Source organism: Pezoporus flaviventris, unplaced genomic scaffold (genome assembly GCF_033815535.1).
Source record: "Pezoporus flaviventris isolate CSIRO_AGI_PZ_B2104156 unplaced genomic scaffold, CSIRO_AGI_Pfla_v1 ptg000002l, whole genome shotgun sequence".
In the NCBI taxonomy this organism is placed as follows: domain Eukaryota; kingdom Metazoa; phylum Chordata; class Aves; order Psittaciformes; family Psittacidae; genus Pezoporus; species Pezoporus flaviventris.
This window is the reverse complement of record NW_026892550.1, coordinates 21,944,721-21,972,124: the sequence shown is the minus strand read 5'-3', so window position 1 is coordinate 21,972,124 and position 27,404 is coordinate 21,944,721. Positions and strand designations below refer to the sequence as shown.

Sequence of the window (27,404 nt, the reverse complement as noted above, 5' to 3'; positions counted from 1 at the left end):
AGATGACAAAAGTCAACTGAGCATACAGGCTTCTGCCTACAAGCCATCTCAAGACATTGCTCCTGTGTGATATTTGGTGCTTGCAAAGCAAGCTCCTGACCTGCAGAGCCAAAATCTCCACTGCCCTGCTCTGATCTTCTTGACAAGACATCAAGATACTCAGAGGTTCAGCCTCTGACATTCCAAAGATGTAAACTCCTGGTAGCAAGAAGAGACCAGGTGGTGGATGCCATGATGCGCATTACGTAAGTATCCAAGAAATTCTGTCATCAGACACAGGTGTGTTCTTTTATGAGTAATTTTAATTCTTTTTGATAATGAATGATACAGATTTTGATTTTCAAAAACTTTTGTGCTCTAAGTGCAAAATCTCTAAGTATATTTTAAGCATTTAACAACCATATTGAAAAAATAAACCAAAATCTTGCTGACCATTCCTTTTATCCAACATGTAGAATGTCTCCTCCTCTAAGATGGTTGGTTGGATGGAAACAAGAGCAGGGTTCTTCCTTTTATTGGAACAGGTAAGGAGCACAGGGATATGCAGTAGGTGATGGATGCCTCTGAATAGGACAGCTGGCTCCAATTAAAATGCTAGAAGAAATATTCACTGATTCAGCAATGCAAGGGTATGCATCTGAAGAGCAAGAAGCAGCTGTTACACTGCCGGTGTAGTATCATTCACATCCTTTCCTGTGAAGGTAGAGCTGATCCAGCTACGTTGACTGGTGTAGGTGAGGGAGAAAAATAGATACGTTAAAATGTTTTCTGTGGATGGGTATAAATCGAGACTTGTATGTCACATTGGTTAAGATTCCATTCCACAGTGCTGACACTACTGGCAGCGCTTCTGTCAACTATCTTAAATGATTGCCTTGAGGAAAATTTCTCTTCTGGGCCACAGCAACTTCTGCCCTTCTATATTGCTCTGCTGTCTTTGTTTCATTTCTACACTTCTAAATACAATTCCCGAGGTTCCTCTTACTGTCATTCCATCATTGATTGTCATTTTCCTTCTTTATTCTGTCCTTGTTTAATAGGAAATCATACTATAATTAAAAGTATCTCTGAGTGTCCCTTTTATCCTCTGCTCAGATTAGAAGTCAGTTGTGAATACTTTACAGGTATTTTATATTTGCTAGCAAGAGGGAGCAGGTTAGAAGCTCACAGCTCTTTCCAGAGACAAGCCACTCTGTGTTGTCATTATTCAGTGGCTTGCAGTAACACTTACAAAAATAACTTACTTGGACAGTAGCAGCTCTTTTCAACTGAGAGATGCTTAAGTTGTGAAAAGCACTTACGAGCTGTGACATCGTCTGACATGACATTATGATTATTCCGTATTTTTAGCATGAGAATATTTTGTCCAGTTTTCAGTGTTAGGATTTTGTGGCACAGCTGAGTAGACACCAAGGGAGTAAGTAGTAGAAGACCTGTGCATGAGCTTTAGTGCACTTGGCCAGTTGCCTGTACCAAAGTTCACATCTAGTTTTAGAACTAAAGCTGAGCTAACTGGTTCACTATGCAAGGCTTAGTTTCCATGTGTCAGAGTCTAAATGGTGCCTAGTACTTGTAAAGAGAAATAGTCACTTAAAAAATGCAGTCTCACTTTAAAAAAAAAACAATTTGAAATTGAGTATTGCTACAGATCTGTGCAGCTGAGGGGGGTATGTATGTTTTGACATGCTAGTTTAAAGTATATAGCAAGAAGTGTATTAATACATACAGGAATCTTTACCTTCTGTATAAAGGCAGGGCAATGTGTGAAGATCCCTGCATCCATGGTCGAGGATGAAGCACAGCTGGCCTGACTGTTTTACACAGAGGTGGTAGAAGTACCCTGCCATGGAAACTGTTTGCTCCACTCCAGCAGTGGAAGCAGTGATGAGCTGATATCCCAGCTTCGTTTCCTTGTGAACTTAGGTATGGCATTGCCACTGGAGGAAACATAATTTTTGCAGGCTTCAGTACAATCCGCTTGTGTTCTGCATGTGCCTTTCTAGCAGGTGTCTGCCTGCCATAGGCCTTGCCCACAGGTGACAATGGACGTGTGTGCTTCAGCACTTTAGGCAGAGATCTGACTGAAATGGGGTGGCTGGATTTCTTCAGCTGAACATTGCTTTTTGTTCGGCTCACACTCTTCTGTTGTATGTTACTGACTGCTTTAGACACAGCAACTTCAGCCTTAATATTAGATACAGTTTGACGGTGAAGGAGCTCTGCAGTCTTTGGCTCTACACCACCAGCAACAGTATTACGTGTAAGTTGTGTTACTTTCTGCTTTTTTCCCCCTTTCTTTGTTTTTTCTACAAGAATGCCATCTAGTAGTCCTTTTGCTGCAGTCTGACCCAAAATGTCTTCAGCAGACAGATTTTCAGAAGAATCTTTCTGCAAAATTCAAAGGAAAGAATGAATCTAAGCCACAACACAGAGCTGCAGACTCCATGAGAAACCTAGCAGGATGACACACGTGATAAACGCTAACCAGACTATTTATTCAGGAAATTAAGGATGTGACTGTTGTGTAAAGAGATGTCTGAGCAGTTGCTCTTCAGAGACCCTGCCCTTTACAGGCCTGAAGAGGGGCAACTGAATTCTGACTTCATGCCACATGTCTCCCACACTGACTTCGTCTGTGACGTGTTTGCAATAACGTGCATGTACATAAAAGTGTGTATCAGAAGTAGTTACTAAAATACAGAAATATTACCAATAATATTAAACATTAATAATTTTAATGATAATGAAAATCCTTGCACATACTACAAAAGCAAGGAACTCTTAAACTAGATTAACTAGGAACCAGGTCAACATCCAAGTATCTAAAGAGAAGCAATGGGGAAGAAACTATTTACAACTAGCCAAGAAGAGGGTTACTGTAAACCAGAAATTTCAGTTTAAATTCTAAGTACATATTTTCTGCCTTGCAGAAAATGTTAATTTCCAGAATCACCTAAAAATTGTCCATAGGAGCAATTGCTTCTGTGCACTAGAATTTGACTAAAAACCAACTCAAATTAGCTGCCTGAAACAAAAGTGTTTATTTGGAGGGAGGCAGTCCGGTAAACAGAGGTACATGGCATGATTAACTAAAACTTAGTAGCTCAGCCAGGTTCAAAAAAGTATTTTTCATTGAAAAGAAAGAGATGAGTAATAGATAACTTAAAAGGCTTTTCATGTCTGATTCTCTTAATAACATCTCATTTTCCCCAAGACACATGCTGCTTTCAAGCAGTGTAATTGCAGCATGACAGAAGTGGTACAAATAACTAAATAGGATCTCATATCTTTAATTTTCAATGAAATTTAATTATCCCCCCCTTCGTCTTTCAGTGAAAAAAAGTCCTGCTTTTCTCAGACACCAGAGGAAGATGGTGATGCTTGGAGATGCAGACTAGCTCTTTAAGGCCTTTTCTCAGGAAACATGCCAAGACTTTTAAATATACTCAGCAAAAGCCCCCTGCCTTTGCATATGCCTCAGTTTTAGAAGGAAACATATTCATACCTATGTTACTCAAATTATAACGAAGTCTTTATCCCTACAGTGACACTGTCTGCTTGGATACTGGAAGAGCTGGGTGACACATACAGACGTAACAAATAACTTTGCTAGTTACTATTTATTATGAGTCTAATCAAGCTGGTTATTTCATTGCAAGGTGTAACAGCAACCATACGTTTCCTCTAGGTGTTCCTAACACTGACTGGGAAACTGCTCTGATCACGAACAGCTCCAAAGGAAAAGGCACATATTGGAAAGCTGTGCTCAGCGTAAAACTGTATGAAGGTGGGCACATTTCAACTGCTTGCCTATTCTTCATTCTTAAGACAACTAAAGAACAGCCAGGATTTATTTATGTTCAATTTCATATATTCGTTTGTGGAAAATGGCACTGTTCTTTTATTTCTGTGAAGTCTTTAGGTGGTAATTTTCTTAGCTTACCTCTCTTGCCAGAACAGCCAGAAAGCAGCCACTGGAGATTTCTGATGGCTCTGTTTTGAAAAAAGGTTCAGTGGAAGCATCTGAATCAGAGCAAGTATCAAAAACAGGAGGAATAAGCCTGTAAAAAAATAAACAAATGACCATAAAATAATATTGAAAGCTATGAAAGGAAATAAACAAGATATAGTAAAACTAATTTCCAAATTACATCTTTCAGTTACAATCTTGTGCTGCCTATCTTCACTTTTAAAAACTGCAATTTAAGACAGACATGAGAATTAATCTTTTTAGAACTGTTTTTTTTCCCCATGTTTTCCAATAATTCCCATTTAACTTTTTCCCATAACTAAGTATTAACCACCAGAGAATAAATATGTACAAACATAATTAACAAGCTTGTTCTTTCTCAGGTTTGCAATTACTGGATTATCAAGTTGTCTATGAAATTGGGAAATGCTCTGAAAACACTAAGCAGTACACAAGAAACTGTAGAGGTGTTAACTTTGAATTAACTCTATGCTTATCAGAACTATCTACCTAAGCTAAAAATCTTAGTTGAGGAAAACTTGCCTATTTTTAACAATTGAGTTTTGCAGGGCATCCGTGAGGAAGGAAGGGAGGAAGGAAGGCTAGCTTTCTCTCATATTTCCCCTGTATTCCAGTAGTCCCTACCTGTTACAAGGACCTGGCCTGTAAAGCAGCTGAACTAGTACTAAGCTGTTTCAGTACAGAAAAATGCTATCAAAATGTCCTGATGCAATTACTACCTCTTCCTCTTTGCACTGCTGAGGACTGTAAGATACAGCCCCTCAGTGCTCCACTGATCCTCTTCAGATAGGGTTTTATTCTAAGGTGGTTTCAGAGAAACACATTCAATGTTTGTAAGCAATACGCTGACTCATCTGGCTTGTCCATTTCTAAGGGGAAGTCTTCAAAACTGTTTGTTCTCCAGTTTTCACCGTAACCTGATTTTGCTTATGTCCCTCAGAACTTGATAAAACACACTACAAGGCTAACATCCTTCTTGTATTACTAAATAAAACTCTGTCCGAGGACACACAGGAGATTTTTGCTTTTAGATCAGGTGATTCAATACAAGAAAGTGATAATCTTTACTTTGATTGACATAAACAGATTACTGTTACCAGGAATCCCTTTAGCGGATGGTCTAACCGTGAAAATTGATGCAGAAATTGGACAGGCCAAAGGGAAATGCATGAATGATTTCAATTGTCTACATGCACATTTGCAGTGTGTACCTTTACATAAGGTAAGGCCTTTGCTATAAACTGCTTGCCACATCCCTTAAGGTAAGCTCAGCTTAGACAGGGGGTACATCTGAAATTACCTTTGCGATTTCACACCCTGAAGGCCAACTGTATGACCCCACTCCAGCACAGCCTTGTTTTGTTCAACACCACTTTGTTCAGCACTCAGCAGAGTTAAGTCCAAAAGACATAACAAGCACAACTGGTGTAAGAGTTTCTTGAAAGCTTTCCTCTTTCTTGGAAAATTGATATTAAGTAACTTTGTGATGACCACACAGGATGTTTTATTAGTATAACTTGCCTCTCAAAGACACTACTGTTAACACAGGGGTTCGTAATTCTGCAACCGAGTTTTTAATTCTATCCTGCATGCTTTTAGTCAAATAATTTATCTAATTAATTCCAAGGAAGGTGTACAGGGAACTGTCATAAGCAGTACATGCATCTTAAACAGCTTGAGCTTTCATCTTAAGCATAATCAAATGATATATTTTATTTATGGTGTTGTATTACTGCTCTGTTTATGCTGGTTACCAGAAGCTTTATTGTAGCAAGAATTACTCATGAGAACATCCAAGCTGCGTGCAGGGCACTGGAGGAGGAACCAAATCTGGAATTGTTATTTATGAAGGTCATTGAGTCTTCAGCCACAAATCTGCTCAGGTCTGCAAGAATCCTACTATAGCTTTTTTCTCCCTTTCTTACCATCTGAGAATGCCTTGTATTTGAAGGTTAAAGTATCATCTGGTGGTTTGACAAGTTTCATGCTGTTTCTTCAAAACACGGGCTAGATTTTGGTTTGTCTTTTTGGGGGAGGTGAGGTCTTTAGACATAAGGAATTTTTCTGAAAAAAAAAATTAAAACTCCAGGGGGGGGAAAAAATCACAGTCTTTTTTTTAATACACATACTGTTACACATAGCATGAATTTATGTGTTATTTGTGTTCAAATAATACAGAGACCATTCTGTTCCAAGGTCACCCTAGTTCTTCCCATAGAATAGTAGCTGCATATAGATCAAGACATGATAGACTTGACAAGATTTCAAATCCCAGAGGAAAACAGAGTTTACAGCAAGAATCCATAAATGCTTTTGGGGTAGTGTAGCATCATTGGCAAGACATACCCTGATTTCATCCATTTGGCATAAAAATTCAAACATGCTACTCTTTCCTATCAGTGAATCGCAAGAAAGATGCATTCTGTTGTACTGTATCTTAACATCACACATAATGTACCTCTTTTTAAAATTCTCTGGACTGGCCATAGCTAACATTTACCATTTTAATCATGTGAAATGTAACTGCATTTAATGATACTTTAACCACAGAAGCTTTGCCTACAATAGCCAGGTCACTAACATCAGCTAAGATAATAGAAAATCTAAATATATAGTATTGCTCTCCTGTGCTTTCGGCAACATAAAACGCTTTTAACCTGCATGCTGTAATCAACTATTATCTCTATGTGCAAGAAAGTGCCAGCTGTTTTGTGTTTATCTACTATGACTGAAAGGAAAATCCAGGCAGTATCCATCAGTCTTTTAACAACTGCTCCATCTGATGGGTAGCAGCTCACAGGTTTAACTCCATATAAAGTATACATCACATTTTTTCATATATATTACTATTTATTATGGTTGCACAGGATGTTCTCTTACTGTAACTGGTTGTGTGTCGGTCCCTCTACCCCCCCCCCCCCCAAAAAAAATCATTTGTCTAAATACAAGGATGAACATTCCTACAGCAGAGGTTCTTATTTTTCTGTGTTATTCTCAAATTGTAAGATATAATTTCTTTTTCCTTTGAAACTGATCATTCAGGGTCAGAAGCTGAAAGCATGCTAGCAAGTCCCCCAACTTCTAGTCTCCATTTTAACTTAAACTAGCTTCATACTCTGAATACTGATAGGACAAAGCAATAGCTTTGGCAGAAGCTTGCCACGTTATTTCCAACTAGTGATGCTTTTCTCCCATCTTGATTTCAGATGAACAAATAGATTACATGAAAAAGTCAAAAGGATGAATGAGAGGCAGAAAAAAACTATTTTAAATGTTAATCTTATGCAAGACAGATAAGTCTAGGTTAAGAATTATGCTACAATTTAAAGTGATGCTGTAATTTTCCACACACAGAACTCATTCCATACCTATATGGTTGTACTTTATCTCCTTCCACTTCAGATTCCAGTGCTTTCTTCACTACTCTTTCATTTTCTTCTGGGTAAACTGAACAAGTGCAGTAAACAATAGCTTGTACTTCCTTAACTACAAAACAAACAAGATTTTTCCACAGTTCAAATTCTCCATACACACGGTGGTTTAGTGAGGACTGAAAGCATCACAAAAATTTATGCTTGTATGTCACTTCTACCCATAAAATACATCCTCCCGCACCCATCGGTATTCAGTTTCTAGTGGGTTTTAATAATAAAAATCTTTTCAAATATTTGTGGATTTCAGCACAAATTCTAAGCAATATCCAGTTTTTTCACACAGCTACCAAAGGAGGGGAAAAGAAAGTGGCAGCACGCAGGGGGGGTGTCAGGCTACACTTACAACTTTTTCAGAGCAGAGTATGACTAAGCCAGTAAGCTGGTTCTCTACACAATGCTACAGATTTCTGTACTAATGTCTGGTGAACACTAGGCCACAGAAACACCTTCAGACTTGAGATCACCATTTAGGGGTTTTAGTTATAGACTTACTGTTAACTAATAGGGTTATCAGTGTATTTTTACCTATAGAAAAACTGGTGATAGCACAATGGAATTGAAAGTACGAGGTCTTCCCAGAAACTGGAGAGCTGGCACACTTACATTTCATTGCATGAATCAACTCATTAAGCTGCCTTTCAGCAAGAACACTGAGTTTATCCTTGGCTACAGTTCCCCGGAAAAGGTCTTTTAGTAATTCTGCATCTAAATGCAAAGAGTTGTGAATTTATTATTGCAACTTGTACTAGTGTCTTAAATTCAGCTGTTTGCAAAAAAATGCTTTGGTAACAGACCTGGTTTATTCCTGGTGCATTGGAAAGGCAGTTTTTACAAATTAACAATACCAAGGAGTGCCTAAGTGATTCTTCCTTCCCTCTTTACCTGTAATCACTAGTGCCTCTTGCTTCTATTTGATGAAAATTGTATAGTGAATAGACTTATACAAACAGTCAATAAAGGAACGTAGTCAATGCAAAATCATACACACATTGGTATCTTGAAATAAGTTTTCTGCCTACAGTCTTTTTACTTTAAAAGAAAGGCTGTATACACTCTGATCCCCAGAATAACCCTCAAACTTCGTACCATCAAGTTGAAGCAGACACACAGAATTATCCAAGTTATTTAATGCATACATCTTATAGTAATTTAAATAAAGACAGGGTTTTTTTGTAACATGAAACAATTTACTGAGGCAGTTATGATGTCCAGACCACAATACTTGAATACTGTTGCTACCAGAAAGCATGAGCTAGCTATTGTATCAAAAATTACCTCCATGCTCATTTAAAATAAAATCTATTGGGTCGCCAGCACCCAGTCCAGAGCACTGTGGTAGCAGCAAAATAACTTTTGCCTTTTGAAGTTTTGGGTCTGTTGGTCCAATCTCCGTGAAGTCTTCATGTAACAACTGAATATCTGAAAGAAAGGAAAAACTTCACAATTCTACATGCAAGCAAGGCTGCCTAATTTTAATGCAACAAAAGGTGAGCAGACTGTGGTGTTACACAGGCTTCCATAGAGCTAGAGGCTGCTAGACCCAGATCCTGCTAAGTGTACCCCACTGATTTCAGACAGATGGAAGGACTAGCCAGACCTTAGCATCTTCCACTTAAAAGACTGCTAATGGGATTCCAGAATCTGGCTGCATTTTGTTCTGATTGTGTCCTCCGGGTAACCTGGACAAGTTCATATGTTTTGGATTAACACTCTCAAACAGGTGGATATCAGACTGAAAGCAACAGCCAAGACACCAAAAAAATGGACCCAAAAGTTCCCAGCTACCACCTACACCAACTGCTATACAGTAACTACTTCTGTGGAAAAATTCACCCCGATACTTCAGGAGCCTATGACATGGTTAATCTGCAACCTTTGATTAACTTAATTGTAGCTGAAGAGCTCTCAGTTCACCTTGTGACAAAAAATAAATTCTTACTGCCCTCCCCAAATCCTCAAACAAGGGATCTCCGAATTCTGATAACATTATGCCATATCTATATGCATCACAAATGTCTGTATTAAAATACTTTATGTATGCCAACTGTTTTAAAACCTACTTGTACATTCCATGTGGCTGAAAAAGTTCCTCAGCTCTGCTTCCTTTTCTGAAGATTTCACACCACAAACAAAGACTGTGGACATGCTGTGATTTGTCAGCACTGACAAATGGGCAATGGTCAGATGGGAGCCTACATGAGCCACTATAATGTTGTCACCTGAATTCAGCTGTGCCTGTGCAGCGTGTACAGCAAGGCTGCGAGACTTATCCTGGAAAATAATGACACAAAATCAAGTATCACCAATTAATTTGGTTTCTGTGAATGCCAACCTTCTTTTCCAAATTAGGAAAGTATTTCATTGTTTTCATGGGAAAGAATGGGAAAGAATGGATAAAATGGGAAAGAAGGCAGGAGAAAAACTAAGCAGGGATAGCTGCTAATATAGAATTAAATAAAGTATAAACCCAAACATCTTATAAAGTCATGGACTAAATTTAAATAATCTAATTCTAACTAATGCATACAAAAGCAAAATATCTCTAGGTGAAAAGAACGTGTGTATCATCCCCTTAAGGAGGAACCCCTAGCAAGAGCCAGCTCCAGAAGAGACACAGACCACATTATGCAGAACTCATCCTCAAAGGCAGCTTTACAGAGAAATACCAAACTATTAACATAGCTCTTGACAATAATTATGGGAGAAATGAAGTCTTTACAGATCAAAGACCAATCTGAACAACACAGAGGCAGATTTGAATTCAGAAAGCACAGGGACCTCAACAAGAGTAAACGATGTCATACTACAGGTGATGAAGAGAGATAAATCAAACATTATGCCCATCAAATTACTTTAAAAGTCAAAGAATGAAGATATGTTTAGCACTAAACTTGGCAAATACTGATGATAAGGGAGGAGGGGAGGAGCACTAAACCTTTACATTCACATCCTTGTCTACGTATCCACTTACAGCATTCAAGTACCATTCTACTCACCTCACTTTGAATATTCTTAAATAGTAATACTCAGAATTTGTTCCTGTGACCTATGGGGCTCTCATATATAGTTCTCTTCTGTATGTATATCTTCTATTCAAAATGTACATACTGAAACAGAATACTGAATTACTTTGTAAGTTGGGTAATACATTTTGAGGCTAGAATTTCCAGAAAATGCTAAGCCTCAAGTGAAAATGCCCTTTGAAATGTTTCTGCTAGGTAATCAAGATCATCAAGGCACTTCAGATTATTTGTGGTTGCATGTTGTTGCACTGTTACTCCAAACCACCACTCTACAACAGGAGCCTCTGACCAGTCTTGCCTGGAGAGCCTAATGATGGCAAGTCAGGGAGAAGACCAATGGGACTTACGGAGATTTAGGAACCATGCTGCACAAAATACAAAGAGGTGTCATCATTCCATCACAAATAAGCAATTGAAGAGGAAGAAAGAATATTGGCATACCATTAGCTGCTAACTGGGGTAAATCACATAGAGTTACACAGAAAATTTGCTCACATTTTCAGTGGTAAGACTGCCTCTTTGACAACTTTTGATGTTTATTTTTTAAGGTTAAATTTAAAACATTCCACTAACTCAAATGTAGCTATCAATTATAAGCATTAACATTTCCATGCTAAATTTAGTAAGTGAAACAGTTTCTAACCTCCTAATTATAAAAAATGTCCAAAACCTTATGTTGCTGCCTGTAATAGGACAGACACACAATACATAACCTAATTCTAATGTAAAACATTAGTTTGCAGATCCTGTGATTCAAGGGTGACATCAACTCACCTGCAGTAAGAGTTTCCTATCTGCAAAAAGATCTAAATTAAGCAGTTCTTCTTTAAAAGAGGAAGGAAAAACCAACACATCACCGCAGTGCTGGTCCACACCATACGTATAATGGTCCAAGTCTGACACAGACTCAACTTTTGTGAATCCCTTCTCCTTCAAATCTCTGAAAACATCTTCAAGGCTGTTAACATACAACTCTGGCCATTAAATATACAAGAGTTATTTCAGCAATACAGTTCACACTGATTACATGGATTTTTGCCTTGTATTTTTCTAGTGTGGGTGTATACGTATACTTACACATACATAATTGCAATACTGCCTAATACAAGAGGGGAATTCACTCTATTTTAGGCATATAAATCCTGTTTTGAAACTATTAAGTTAATAGGTCTGATGATAAGTTAAGAAAGAGATACGTGCTTCCAGAGGACAATTCAAAGCATCAAAACATATGTCCATTGCTCAGGAGACACTGTGGCAAATTTATGCTGAAATACTTAAGTTCTTTCAGTTGCTTTCAATTTAGCCGAGCTTGCAATGAGTTTAATGGCTGATAACTGAAATAATCTTTGTGTAAATGTAATGAAGGCAAAAATGCTGAGGTTTGCAATTCGAATATCATAGAGATTTAAAGGCATATACAACAAGACGTGTTTGCTGACATGCAGTTTCAGACAGTACCACAAGCTTATATGGTACATTAAATGTAGATTTAACGCAGTAGCTTTTAGTTCAGTCTTATTTAAGGGCTGCAAAATCACAACCAGAGTAAGACACATTCTCTATCTTGAAGAGCCTGTAACCTAAGCACAGGACATTGGTCCAAGACAAGAGTATGAAAACAAAATTCTTGAAAATCGTATCTATGGATTACCTGTCTAACAAAACTGGTATCAGGATAACCTGGTATGGTTCATGTATTAGTTACTACAGAACTGGAAACATATATAGTTACCTTTATAGTAAACCACTGAATATAAGGATTATTAAAGGGTATTTTCTATTTCAAGTCTACATTTTGTTTTGTATCTGTCTTAACACCCTTAGCCAAGATTATTGCTTACAGTAACACACTTTTAAAGAAGTTTTCTCTATTTTTCATCACAGTTTACTCACTCATATAGTATTTTCTAACTTTATTTTCTGATTTAATTAGTGAAAGACCCACATAAACAATAGAATAGTAAGAAAAACTGTTTCACAACTTGTTACAGTTCATTAATACCATTACTGCACTGTATAAAAACTTGTCCTGGGTTCAGGACAAAGAAACATTATGCAACGTCAGTGGTCTAAGCAGAATCTAAATGTAAGAAAGTTAAATTACTGGTAATATATAACCTGGAAATTCTAGAACAAGTGTGTAGCAAACTATATCACTTCCTATGTAAAAACATCAATATTAGATGATACTTAAAGGAACTTACCTGATTTTAAATGTGTTTATCCAAACACACAACGGTAAAGCAGAAGCCCTTTGGTGCTGCTTACGTATGGTTTCTGGTAGAACATATTCAATTGAAGGAGCATCATGTTTGATGCGATATCTTGCCAGTGCAGCTGCCAATTTGGTCTTAAAACTATAAAAACATAGTCACAAGTTTAGTATGTTTTATACAAGTTTACATCAGCTATTAACGTGCAAGATTTCTATTATATTACTGTCTTGCTCGGAAACAAAAACCAAAAGTGAGGTCTCGTTCTGCAAGCTGCTACAGAAAATACAAGTGAGGCATTTTCTACCCCAGACAACTGTATAGGCAGGGTAGTAGTACATAGCTAAGACTGTTTCACTTAAATGCATGAGACTGGAATTATGACAGGTGAATATGTCAGTTTTCCCAGGCAACTATGAAAAAAAAACCCACAGACACATTTTGGAACTGTAACCTGTGGGATACGATCATCAAATTTTTTAGCATGTTTGAAGATATAAACACATATATGTGCAGAATGAGCATTTGATGAAAGTTGCCCTCTAAATCTGTACAGAAACAACACAAGGATGATGGCAACCAGGAGTCAGTTCTATTATTATTATTATGTGAAAATGTCAGAGGAAATATTCCCAGTCTTTTCTTTCCACAGTCTTTATGCATAATCTTGATAGATGATAATTCAAAGTAAATACAAATTGCTGGTGAGCTACTTTAGATGTCAAGGTATATTACTTACTGCCCTCCAGAAATACCTTGCACTTATGAACTTTCGGGGCTATTCCAAATTCAGCAGCAACACAATTCTATTCAAATGTCTGTTGAGTTTATCAACAGACTGACAAAAGAAATACTTGAACACTACTTAAAATGCTTATTTCATATATATCATTTGGTTTGTTCAATATTTATTATCATAAATTAGAACAAAGTTTCATAATAGAAGTTTTGCTAAACAAATGGATGTTATTCCATTCCATGACCGTGAGACTGTTACATAGTTATGAATGTTTACTATCGAATTTCTTTTCTCCAGTTGTATAAAAAAATTTCAGCAATTCCAAAATAAGACCCTAGCAAAGTAATTCACAACAGAAAGACGGTTAGCTACATTTTTCTTAACTATTGGAACACGAAAGTTTCTCTCCAAACTAGGTTCTCATTAAAAATAAAAATAAAGCCTGCAAAATTTGAAGATAAGAGACCTCTGTAATAATTAAGATCAAAGACGTCTGTAATAATTATTTTAACAAAGGTACTGGTTATACAAGTCTGTATTTTTGCTAATATATATCAATAAAAAGATGTTATTGCATCTATACCTGTATAGATAATGCTCTATTTTCCGAACGTCTGCTACAGGTTCATCTTCATCAGAAATCTCTCGTGCTTGAAACTTTCGGTCTTGTAGGTCATAAAGCATCACAACAAGCAAGCTGGTTAATTCATCTGGCTGCAACAGAAAAGCAACTGGATAAAGTGACACAAAGCATGCCAAACTTCTGCAACAAGTTCCATATCAAACAGCAGTCTCCCATGTCAGCAGCAGAATAAAAACTCCAATGAAACTCTGATTTCTAAGTATAATTCCTATGGAGAGTTAGTAAAACACTGAAATTTGAGGGTTTTTAAAAATTCAAATATACAATTTAAAAGTAATTTAGCTTATCTAAATTAAAACATTCTCCATACACACAGATAATATACCCTATCTTAATAGCTTTTAATGTTACCTTGAAATTACTTTCTCCTCCTATAGCAGTTCCTTGCATAGCTATGCTAAAAAAAGCCTTTTGCCTATCAATTTGTCTCTTGTGGGACTGTTCAGCGTGTAACAACCGATAAGCTCAGCTATAACAATCATTCTGCAATTGGGACATATGTAGAACCTCCTTCCCATGCCTAAATGTTTAAAGCAGGGAACATCTTCTCTGTTAGGGACAGTAATTATCAGCACTTAACTCACTTTTGTCTACCTCTTTTCATGAAATTCCTACAGTTCTTATGCCTATAAAAATTCCTACCCTCTCACAAACAGGACTGGAATTAGCTAGGAAACTCAAGTTATTCAGGGAACACTACCAAAAAAATGTTACCTTACTTCCTTACAAAAACAAGCCAAAAATCAGTGTGTTAGATCATTTGCCTGCTCACATCAATCTCCACAAATAACATCTTGTAATTTTCAAAGGCATCTAAGACTAAACTGGAAGGGACAGAAGCAGATTATTCTGCTAGCTCTGGATTTTCTTTTCATGTCAAAGCAGGAAAGCACACTGGGAGAGTAAACTGGACCAACTTTTGTCAGTACAATATTTGCATTCAGTACATTGCCTAGGAAATGAAACATGGGTGCAATGCATTCTTTTGTCTGATGGGGTTCGCTCCATGCTTTCCAACTCCCAGGGACAGGAAGGGAGCATGACTTTCTTCACTACTCACAAGGGGACACAGCTGGGAATGAAAGCACATGGACATGCACTGGCTTATGGCCAACATTAGTTAGCAACTATTACAGTGCAGTATCATTATGGTTCACTCTCCTACCTTCTTTCTTTGAAGAATCGCAGAATACCAGCTTGGAAGGGACCTCAAGGGCCATCTGGTCCAACCCTTCTTGGCAAAAGGAGGTTCTAGATAAGCCCCTTGTCCAGCTGAATCTTGAAAGTTCCCAATATTGTGGAACCCACTTCCCTGGGGAGATTATTCCTCTAGCTGATTGTGAAAAATTTTCCTCTTGTACCCATTACCCAGTGGTTCCTTTAAATGCTGCAACATAGTCATAAGGTCTCCCCTGAACCTTCTTTCCTCAAGGCTGAATGAAACCCTCATACAGCTTCCCAGTTCTTTCACCATCTTTGTGGCCTTTGTGTGGACCCCCTCCAGACTGTCCACATCTTTTTTATATAGCAGGGGCATAATCTGAACACAGTATTCCAGGTGTGTCCTGACAAGCACTGAGTACAGTGGGATAACAACTCCTTTATCGCTGCTGGTGGTGCCCTTGTTAATACAGCCTGTTGGCTTTCTCAGCTGCAGCTACACACTGTTCACACATATTGAGCTGCTTGTCCACTGGGAGCCCCAGGTCCCTTTCCACAGAGCCGCTCCATTGGAAGCAGTAAGATGCAACAAGAAACTCAAACAACATATCTAGTACCTTGGAGATGGACTCTTCAGACAACAACAGCAGCAATATTTTAGTCAGGCTCAGCAATATTTCAGAGGCTACCGTATAGTTCAAAACAAGTGGTTTGAAGAATTTTGCAGAATTCTCAAAAAATATTCTAATTACATTAAAAAATATTTCTTCACAAAAATGTTCACTTACTATTGAATGGCATGGGTAGACACAACTATCTAACAGCATTTCTTCAAGAAGATCTTGATCTGCAAAAAAAAGAAAATATTGACAAGTTAGTTATGCTATGAAATCTGCAAAATTCTGTGGAAGGAAAAGAAAAAATTAAAAATTATTAATAAAAAGCTGAAAGTTTAAACATCATGAAAATTAAGGGCAAATTCAATCACAAACATTAGCAACTCCAAATACATGTAATTCTTTTCTGTGAAAAGATACAGAGTTTCAACATTTGGTTTCACAACATGCTAGTGATACTTGTTGATATTTAAATATTTGAGGGACATGAGTAGTCTAGTAGTAGTAACCTGTGGTTTAACAACAAATCTTTAACAAAAGATCTATGCTGTCAGGCAGAAACTAAACACCGTTCTGCCATATTTTCTCTGCTGCATCGTTTCTGTTGGCAATTCTTGGAAAAGTTTTGTACTCACATTTTAGAGCATTGAAAGCCAGTTCATAAGACAGACGCTGGGAACACACATCTTTAAAAGCCAGCACGGGAGGTGCTGAGTCACCCACATACCGCACCAGCATTCTATCCTTAGCCTTTTCAGTATGAATGCCTTGAAAAATCTTAGCTGCGTTCATGTATATGGTGTCGTGACAGCAATTCTTCTCAATCAGAGTCATTGTTCTTTTTACAACAGATTCTTTTTCATCTGGCTTTTTCACTTCACTCAAGTCTGAAGTACCATTTATAATATCCTCATGTAAAGGCAAGTTATTATTAGGCTCAGGCATTTTTCCAGTTGCCGATTGTGTAAGTCACAATCCTGCTGCCTCTGCAAAAAACAAAGTCTGTACTTAATTATGACATTTTATTTCACTAGAATACACTTTTCCCCTAATTTTCAGGTCTTAAATAGAATTTATTTTGGTTTTTTTAGGCTCTATTACATATATCATCTGTACTTTCTATGTCTATCATCTTACACATAGTATTTATATATAGTTGTCATAGCTTATCTTCACTAATGCAGACACAAAGACTGGTTACTTATTTCCAAGAGGCCACTGCTTTAATAAATGATCCTAAACAGACTATATGCAGAGATTTGATTCTTTGTGTCTAAAAAGAAGCAGACAGAGTATCTCTTACTAGAAATTCTCCTTCAGTAAAGCCACTACAGAAATTTCAAAGCAGCCACTGTCTCTTCCAAAGACCAACATCTTGAAAAGGGTTGCAGAGAATTCCACATGCTTGTTCACTAAACTACATAACAGTTCCTAAAAATGGATAACAGAGATCCCATAGGTGTTAAAGTAATTACTATATTACCTAAACAGCACAATTTTAAATGCAGGAAATCCATTCTGACATCTCTGAAGACATTATCCAATCCTCCATATGCTTATCTGTGTTACTTACATTTTCTACACATCTTGCATATGCAATAAAATAAAACCTATCTTCCCCAGAGGTGGAATAGGCAGCCATGGAAAGCCCCATGCTGTGCCAGCATTCACCTGTTCAAGCTCCCTTTCCCAAACACAGATGACACTCAGCCCATTCCTCCCCTCTCCAAGAGCAGCCCAAGTCAGTGTTCGTCCAGCACAGCATGCTCCAGGGAACTGACAAGTATTGCTTCCTGAATTCTGGCAGCCCATCTGGAAGAGGCCACATCTCCTTCTTTCCTAGGATTTGCTCCCCAAAACCAAGCTGCTAACCCTGTAGAAGCAACTTTTATTGTGTCTTTACAGACATCCTGGACCTCAAATGGCTGTTTCTGGTGAGAGTTAAGCTACAATAACCCTAGTGTGAGATACAGCACGGATGGATCCATGGAGCAAACATAAATTTATTTTATGAAGCTGCATTGCAACAGAAAAAGCAGCACTATCAAAACAAAGCACTGTTATTCACTAAAGTACCACATTACCTAAACCAAACTGAAGCTTTTGTGCTTAGAAAGGGGGGGGGGGGAAGGGAAGAAAAAAAAAATCACAAATGCTTTCAGGACCTTTTACACTAATTTGACCAGAAGACATATAAATGATTTTGCAGAAACAAGGACAGCATCTATCAGGGACCTGAAACTCAAACCCTTTCTCCAGCTGAACACAAAATATTCCTTTTTAGAACATGTAGCAAGTGAACCAATGTTTGTGGTGTTCAGACTTTTAAACCTTGTAGGGTTTACTGTTTATGACTTCTTTGCTGACCCACGAGACACTGCTATTAAGTTATTTGACGAATACACTTTCCCAAAAGACAACTGTCATGTTAATCAAGATGAGATGACACCTTTCTGCCCTGTGCGGACACTGGCTGCAACACTGTTAAATCACAGCTTGGACTACTGAACTCTGTGCCAGGCAGAGAACACTGGGCTGGATTAATAAGAAGCTCAGCTGAGAGAAGAGAGTAGAGACCCTGCCTTTGTCTATACAAGAAATGAGCTGGATCTCAAGCAGATTACTAAATTAGGAGAAAAAAAAACAAAGGTTCTAAGGAGGCCATCATTTTCTTAGAACAGAATGGCCTTTGAACTTCAGATTTTTTCCACTGTTTAGTTAAGAAAATCTTCAAATGAAAAATTACTTTCTTGTGTTTGAGGGTTAGTGAAGAGAGATGAAGAACGAATGTGGAGACAGATGAAGTTTATAATATTTCTGTGTCCTAGAAACACTAAATCTCAGCGATCTGGCTGACTGGAGGTCCAACTGCTTCACCTACAAAGCAGAAACTTGCTGTTGCAATAAGGTTTCCAAGTTCTTGCCAATATACTTCCACATGGTTTTCCTTAAACTTGATCAGATTTGCAAGACTAGCAATAGGATATGTGGAAGAAGGGAACTTAAAAGACACCTGTTGTGGGGGTGCAATGTATCAAAGCTGTCAGAGACCATGGGAAGGAGAAACTACAGCTGGCAATTAAGAGTGACCTGTCCCTGACTGGTACTTGGAAGATGTTGGAACTGGCAAGGAACAAGGACGTCAGAACTGGAAAGAGGATGTTGATAAGAAAATCAGACAACTCACAGTCAGCACAACAGTTCAAGTAAGACCTGTAGCATCAGAAGGCAAACAGGCGCTTCTTGCGCACATTATTTGTGCAAAGGGATGTACAACTCTCTCTTTTGAGAGCACCTGTATGACGGATGCAGACAGACTCCCGCAACACAAGTTACCATTATCCAAGTACAATGCAATAGCAATAAAGGTAAGAAGACTGCAGGTTTCCAATAACAGAGTGGGAACTAGAGAGGACACTGGGAAACTAAATCAGACTTTACAGCCAGGGAGGACAAGGCAGCAGGCCTAGCAGCATCCACAGTCTTTTTCCTGTCACAGATTGAGCAGGGCTTCCAGCTGCTCTGCCGGGCTCTGTATTCGAAGCGTTCAACACGTGTAAGACTAAACCGTCTGGGAAGTCTCTGGAAGAGAAACTCTGGGGATGGCGGCGCCAGGCGCGGCGGGTTGAGGCGACCTCCGCGCTGTCGCCGGAGCCCCGATACCAGGCCACAGTTACCCTCGTTGGGCAGGGGAGCAGAACCCCTCCCACCCCCCCGGCAATCCCGTCCGCACTTACCAGCAGCGAAAGACCCGCGCTGCGCTGCCCGGCCGGGCCGGGCTCAGCAGAGCCCAGCCGAGCCGAGCCCCGGGCGTGCCGGACACCCCGCCCGCAGACCCACCTCCGCGGTGGGGACCGTTGGGCCCGGGGAGGACGCCGCCAGCCTCCGCACTTTGGCGGGGGGGATCCACCTGCCCGCGCCCCCCCGCCTACCCGCGCCTCCCGCCAGCAGCCCTCCTCCGGGCCGGGGGCAATGGTCCGGGCCGCGGCGAGGGCGGGCGGTGCTGTGCGAGCGGCGGTCGGTCTAGCTGGGGCCTCGAGCGAGGTGTGGCGGATCGGGCTCTGCCCGCCAGGGCTCACCCCGCAGCGCAGGAGTAATCAGGAAGCCGCAACACGATGCCAAGCTCTACCCTGGCAACGGCAGGCAAGCGTGCGAGGTGTGTTTGCCAAGGGCTGCCATGGCTGGACCTTTGAGGGAACGAGAGCTGCTCGCAGTTTGCTTCGTTTAGTTTTAAAAAAGCCCTTGATTTAAAAAGATATTCCCCTAAACATCATTAACTATTGCAAACTCCATGACCACTTTAAAAAATCAATCTCGCCTACACCCACACTTCTAGCTGCGTTGAAACTCCACCAGTTACAGGACTGCAAATCCCACAAACGCAAGAGTAGCCCCAGCTAAGGTGCTGGGTTTTCACCTACCCTGAGCATCAGCAGGATGCTGTTACTGTACACAGTGCTCTAGTAACGCTTGAGCTGTCTCAACCTCCACTTTTATTCAGTCTTGAAGCACATCATCAGGCTTTTAAGTTGTTTCTAGACTTTAAAACAAAACCCTAACCCTAATCAATAAATCAGCCAGAACCTTGACAGAAATTTACTTCTGAGAATCATAGAATCACAGAGTGGTTTGGGTTGGAAAGGACCTCAAGGTCATCTAGTTTCTCCTGCCATGGGCAGGGGCCCCTCACACTAAACCATGCCCCCCAAAGCTCTGTCCAGCCTGGCCTTGAACACTGACAGGAATGGAGCATTCACAACTTCCCTGGGCAACCCATTCCAGTGCCTCACCACCCTCACAGTAAAGAACTTCTTCCTTATATCTAGTCTAAACTTCCCCTGTTTAAGTTTTAACCCGTTACCCCTTGTCCTATCACTACAGCCCCTAATGAAGAGTCCCTCCCCACCATCCCTGTCGGCCTCCTTCAGATACTGGAAGGCTGCTATGAGGTCTCCACGCAGCCTTCTCTTCTCCAGGCTGAACAGCCCCAACTTTCTCAGCCTGTCTTCATACGAGAGGTGCTCCAGTCCCCTGATCACCCTCGTGGCCCTCAATACAAACCCTAGTATATCTGCGGTTTCACAAATTGTCCCAGAGCTTTTTGTGAGCAAGCTCCTTTGAAGCACACAAGCCAACACTTGTCCTGAATGCAATCTTGGCCGTTAGACACATCCATTTCTGGTATGAATATTATCAGATTCTTACACAAACAAAGCTGTGACTTCATTCAGTCACATGCATTAGGACTGGAAAACTTGCAGTTAAAATCAGTCCTTAGTTTGCTGATGGTACAAAGGTATGTAACTGCTACGTGCTCCAGCAGTGCTGCTACAATTGCGACAACAATTAATTACAAAGCAAGCCAAGTAAACTGGGCAGTTCAAACAAATCTTCCTGGTGGTAAAACAAGTCTTTCTCCTTTGCTTTTCTGGTCTATTTGCAAATCCAGACAAAAAAATTTAAGGGGTCAATTAAAACCAACCAAACAAAAAAAGACAAAACAAAACAACAATTCTTGACATTTAGCTTTTCTAGTTGATTTCATTTTTAAAGTTAATGGTCAGATGAGTCCAAAAATTGCTAATAGTTTCAGAATGATCAATTGTTCACTGGAAAGGTTGCCCAGATATGTTCTGTGTAAAACAACTGTGCTTTTATTCAACTTTCTCATATAACAGTTACAAAAAATCTTGGATTATGCTTTATAATAAGGAAAAAACAAGTTGGGTTTGATCTGGAATGTTATCTTTTTTGCCCTATTCACTCTTCTGACCATTTATTTTACAGCTTGGAAGACCATGACTGTAATTCAGAATAGCATAGAACAACTAACAGGAGTTGGCTTGGTAGAATTACCAAGGCAGAATTCAGTACAATAAATGAAGCATTATTTTAGCAGCTTGAAATGTGGAGAACGAGGGAAAGCTGATGATGAGGTCTGAGGAAGAACTCTGAACATGAGACACCAAAGTAGCTATTAAGAAGATGGGTAGAGGCATGGAAAAAGACTGGATGAATATGAGCTGACTCAGGGATAAGAAGAGTAAGAGACAGAGGGAACAAAGTTTCTGGTTAGAGGCTATCAGAGAAGGAGCAGAGAAAAACAATGGAGCTTCCAGTCACACAGAAGCAGGGAAAATGGACATCATTACAGCTGTAATTAATGGTTTTTGGCACTCATGAGCTCATCTTTCCAAGTCTTCAGATTGTATGATTAAGACTTTTTATAAAGACACAGTAGTCAGGGTATTAATAAAATATTCCCCTTCAATTTCATTGGTTTATAGGTTATGCAAATGAATTCCTATTGTTTATTTACAAAGAAAAATGCAAGGCTGTGTTCCTTGTTCCTGACGGTTAGAAATTCCTGTCAGCATAAATGGAGTTTTATCAAAATAGTATTGTTTAGCAAATCTAAAGTTTGACATACCCATACCAGAAACCCCTTTCAAATGTTCTAAAATAAAGTGGATATATTTATAATATTATTCCTTGAAGCTATAAACAGGAGAGCAATTACCAGTACAAATATTTCCCTGTGTAATCTAAATACAACTCAAAGGTAAGGATTTAACATGTAAGTTCCCCCAGTTGCAAATGTTTATAGGTTATCAAGAAAAACAAAAGCACCACACACATTCCATAGAAACCATTTGTGCAAGACAGTGTTAATTTATGTTAATACTAATAGAATTGCAAAGATGTCTGCGAGGGAGATAAAGAAGATACGTGCAGAGAAGTAACACGCAATCAGATAATTTGACACCAAAAAGCAGTAGTTGTGCGGTTTGGCAAGATGTAACAGAGAACATTCTTTCACCTGTCAGGGACAACATGTTCTGGTTTAGTGACATAAACAACTCATTTAATTTTCATCTTGTACTTTTCATCCTGTACAAAGGTAAGCACACCTATACAGAATAGAAAGCCCTGAAGCTATAAATGCATAATGAACTGAAGCTCAAAAGGTTTGTTCCTGTCACTACAGTTGCAAATATTATAACCTGCCTTGTTAGTACATTCTGGGGGGGAACGTGTCTGAAGTGACACACAACACTGTCTGTTTTCCTCCCATCTCAGCTTAGGTTCAGAGACAATCTGAATGTCCAGGACAACTTTAGCAGATGTGAAGAAGTGGGACCCTCTGCTCTTCTCCAGCACCCCTGCACTAGTAATACTGAACATCTGGACGGATTTAGGCTCCTGGGGCTCTAGGAGCCTTCCCTCCCACTACCTGTATCCACTGAGCTAAATTTAAACACTCCTACTGAGTTCAGTGATATAGGATCAGGCTTTGTTGCCCCATACCTCTGCCCAGGTGATATACACCAGTGGTGTCAGTTTAGAGATCCTTATTTCATTATACCAATTGTTCCAAATAATTTCCATTCCATTCACAAGGAAGTGTTAAGCACCCCGTTGCACAGGAGGACTGGTGTTGTGGCGTTGTGCGAGTTCTCCTCACACTGGCTTTCCACTCTGTTGCTGATATCCCTCTTACTTACTATAATGGCGGGGCTTCAGTTACAGAGACCACAAATCTCTGCATGCTAGTTCTGCCTTAAATGGAATTAAGGTAGAACTTAGAATTTGGAATTCTCCAAACTCACTGCTGTGCGTGTCTCTCCTCTGATCTTGTTGCTTCTATATGAGTCACATGTCAATGATATGACAAAGAATCTTCCTGAGCTTGGTTCAAATTTTACTCCTTTTTCTGGAGAGGAATTCCAGTTTTCAAATTTCTTCCATCTCCATCTGACGCTCCAGCCCCTTACTTATAAAAAACCTAAGAGTATCTTTCTGCAAGATCAAACATCTCTTACAGCTCTGCCTGTTTGTACAGGGTACCCACACTTGATGTTGAGGTGATTTACCAGACTGCATTCCAGTCGTCTTCCCTGTGACTTGATATCACCTAACAGCATACTTTTCAGCCTAGGCTATTTTCAAGCATCCCTTTAAAGTTTGCAATATGTGTTAGGCAGTGTTATAAACAACCCTGTAAAGTTTAAAAATCTGGAGATTCATACTTCCAGTGCTCAAACCCTCTAACAACCTAGGCACATATTGTAAAAAACCCTATTATAATCCAGTAGATTTTACAGTCTCAGGCTGTTAACTATAAACTAAGGCAGAAAATGAGCATCTTTGTTAAGATTTTGCTGCTTTCCTTACTTACTGGAAATTCATCTAAGAGCCAAGTCTCAATTGAATGTCAACATGCTGCTTTTGGAATTTAAGATACACCTGTATGCTACAGGACATGTTTCTGAATAAGAAAACTGCAGTGCCTGCATGTATTTGTCTCTGCTAATGAACCTAAGCCCTGTTTCAGAAATCTCTGGCACTGCTTTGTAGATAAGAATATTGAAGAGAAAGCCATGCCTCTGACTATCCTTGGAATCCTACCAGGCATTTTAAGTCTCAAAATTAACTTAACTAAGCCCTATTCACAAGAACAATCAGTTCCCTTGGAAATATATTTTACGTGAAACAGATTTGTGAAAAGTGTTTCCTAAGAAATGCAATTTCAATGCAGCCACTGTGGCAGTGCGTATTCATCATCAAATCGTTGGCTGGGGATGAAGTTGCTTGATATATTATGGGAATAAGAAACACCCTGTTCTACTATTTATTGCTTTTTACCATTTGCAACTCACTTGATAAGTGCTCTTGCACAAAATTGTCCATTTTCCCCTTCTGAATGCTTTGTCACAACTTTCCAGCAGTAATCACAAAACAAGTCTGTTGATAACATGAATTGACAAGTTTTTTAGTCTGACCATTGCATTCCCAACAACAATGAAAAAGCACATTCCTTTCCCTGACAAGTCACAGTTGCATTTTCATATTCTTGAACAAATAGAAATGAAATAGTTCTCCCAACTGGAGATAAAAGAATTGAATTTACTCAACAAGCAGAGGCGATGTAAGGGTATTCATCAAAGCTAGGAGGATAAAGAGGAGGCATAGTGCTTTTGGATCATAGTTTGTGCTCTGATCTTTTGCTGTAGTTAAATGTTGCTCAGAAAGCAGCTTGTCATTGGGTGCCTCCTGACACATCTCAGATTAAGTGGCTTTTTTTAGACCTATTGTCTGTAAAACAGGTAACCTGCATACCCCAAAGACTTTCAAACTTTTTTTTTTTTTTTGCTGTGTAATAGGACAGAGACTGCTAAGGCTTGCACTCTGTCCTCACCGTGCCTACCTTTTCCTCTCTTTGTATTCCTTACTGTAAGCCTAGTTTCAGGGAGTGAAGAGCAGCAATGACCTGATATAAAGTCTGGCACTTCCCTAGCTTGTATCCTGCAGTGTTTAAGCATTCTGTAAAAAAGGATAGGCTTTAGAAAACATAGCCTTCCAACTGATTTCATGCCTCTAATAATAGCCTCTTAAATGAGGAACAGTTCATGTACCTCATGTAAGTGACCATACTGTCAAAGTAGACAGAGGCATACAAGCTGCAAGCTCAGAAAAACGGCTTTACAAGCTGCTGATTAGGTTTTGGTTGTTTCCATGCAGGCCAAAAGCATCAATTCAATATTGGGAAGGCCAACATGGAGTGAAGAAGACAATTTTCTTCCCTGTGGTTTTAGCATAAAAGGATTTATGTGGTTTTCACTGTTCTCTCTGGGGACTGGCCTGAAGTATATCTTTCACCTCATGGCTTATTTGCTTTCTTGCATTAAGCAGTGGGTATTAGTGTTAAAATTGCATTTTCTGAGTGGTTAAATTTGTTAACAGTAATAGTTAGAGCTGTTGAATGCCAGTGTGTGCTACTGTAATCATACTGTGTCTCTGAGCAAAACTTCCCTGAATAGAAATAGCAGTGTGTTTATCTGCCCTAAATCAAAACAGCCATCACGCTTCCATTTAAAATATCACTGATTCTGCATCTGTATGCTGGTCTGGTTCAAGCCAAAGAACACTGCGTGCATTAGCATTTTACAATTTAGTAATCAATCTTCAACGATATGGGTTCCCGTACAGACTGTTGGAATTCGATGCGATGCTTTTCACAGGAGAAGTAACAGTTCTATTTAAAATATGGCAGGGAAACTAACAGAAAAATACTAAGAAAAGAATGAGAAAATAAAAGATTGGGAGTATTTTCACATTTATCAGCATCTCCTTTTTCCAAAGCTTTACATTTACTAAATTCTTTGGTAAGATCTCATTCTGTTATCCTAGTGAAGGATAACATAACACTGTCATGTAAAATGGCACAGAAGGTTGTTGCTGTTCTATTCTTTTAGTTATTAAAAACTTCAGTGATACTATTAATCATTGCAGAAGAACTGCAGGGACCTGAGTTTTCGTCTTGTTACACAGATGAATCAAACACTGATTGTTTGATATCAAACTATTGATTGTCAGTTTGGAGGTTTTGTTCTTCCTGACAACAGTTTTATACATGCCTCTGCATTTCCCTTGATCTGTAGAAATATCAATGAAAGGAAAATACAGGGATGCAAGTCTAAACAACTTTTATTGTAAGAAACAAGATCTCAATTGTTTTATATTTAAGTTACTGAATGAGTCTTCAATTATTTGATCTTTTTTTCTAATTTATTAAATCCCTGTCTTGTTCATTCAGATCAACTCCCCTTGGTTTCAGCTGTGTATTACTGATCATAGCAAACCCTGGACATGCGAAATACTACATTAGCTGGCCTAGTTTGAATTAAACACATCCTTGTTACATGGAATTGCATCTTTTCATAATTTACTCATTCAGGTGACTGTCAGGAAAACTAATAAAGGTTACTAGAACAAATGAAAAGTGTTTTACTTTTGCCTGAGAATATTCACCCAGCAGTTTCATGCCGCTTAATTAGCCACATTTTTTGCTTGAGGTATGCCAGTAAAAATAAACACAAAGGTGTTAATTTTGATGCTATTCCAATGGAGAACCTGAACATTGTCTTCTGAACAGTCATTAGGTTACTCCTAAGAAACCTTTCAGATTTAGTCTCTCGAGTTTGTATTTCAAGTTCACAGCATGAAGTCCGAAGACACATTCAGAACTTACAGCCAAAAACTCGTGATTCTTTTACAGATTTCAGCTCCGATACTTGGCTGCTTCTTCTTGGCAATAACCCCTGACAATGTGAAAGCCCCCAGGATGTGTGGAGAGGACAGCTGCGGGGTAGGGGGCTGCTCTCCTGATCTAAAAGATTTCTAGTAGTAAGCTGTGTTATAATTTCACTACAACCAAGAGAAGAGTTAATAGTAGTTAAACCCTGATCTGATTCTGGAGGTGGGTTTCATGTTTTTAGTACTTCCTGGCAGTGTTCAGACTCTTTAAGCTTACTGTGCAGAACTCAGGTCACAGTTGCATCCTGATACCTAAACTGAAGCATTTGTAAATGGAAATATACTCCCTGCTATTTCTTAGCATAAGAAGGAATTCCAGAGAACAAACAATATTCCCAAACTGAACTTTGCCAGAATAATATAGGCTGAGGGGGTTTTATTAAACATCGCAATAAAATTCTGTAACATTACACTACATTTACCACACAAAAGTATCTAAACTCAATAGATGACATGGCCAATTTGGCAGTGTTTCATCTTAGT

General features: G+C 39.0%; 1 protein-coding gene across 1 annotated transcript; it reads right to left on the bottom strand.

Annotated features, from left to right (window-relative positions):
- Positions 1-577: 577 nt before the first annotated feature.
- NSUN7 (NOP2/Sun RNA methyltransferase family member 7) lies at positions 578-17,283 on the bottom strand. Its single transcript, XM_061471650.1, has 13 exons — positions 17,128-17,283; positions 16,460-16,810; positions 15,996-16,054; positions 13,987-14,117; positions 12,656-12,808; positions 11,223-11,406; positions 9,486-9,696; positions 8,701-8,844; positions 8,029-8,130; positions 7,360-7,477; positions 3,944-4,061; positions 1,739-2,388; positions 578-725 (listed from the first exon to the last, which is right to left on the bottom strand). Exons 2-13 carry the CDS (start codon positions 16,767-16,769, stop codon positions 659-661), a joined length of 2,247 nt encoding a protein of 748 aa, XP_061327634.1. The 5' UTR covers positions 16,770-16,810; positions 17,128-17,283; the 3' UTR covers positions 578-658.
- Positions 17,284-27,404: the final 10,121 nt, after the last annotated feature.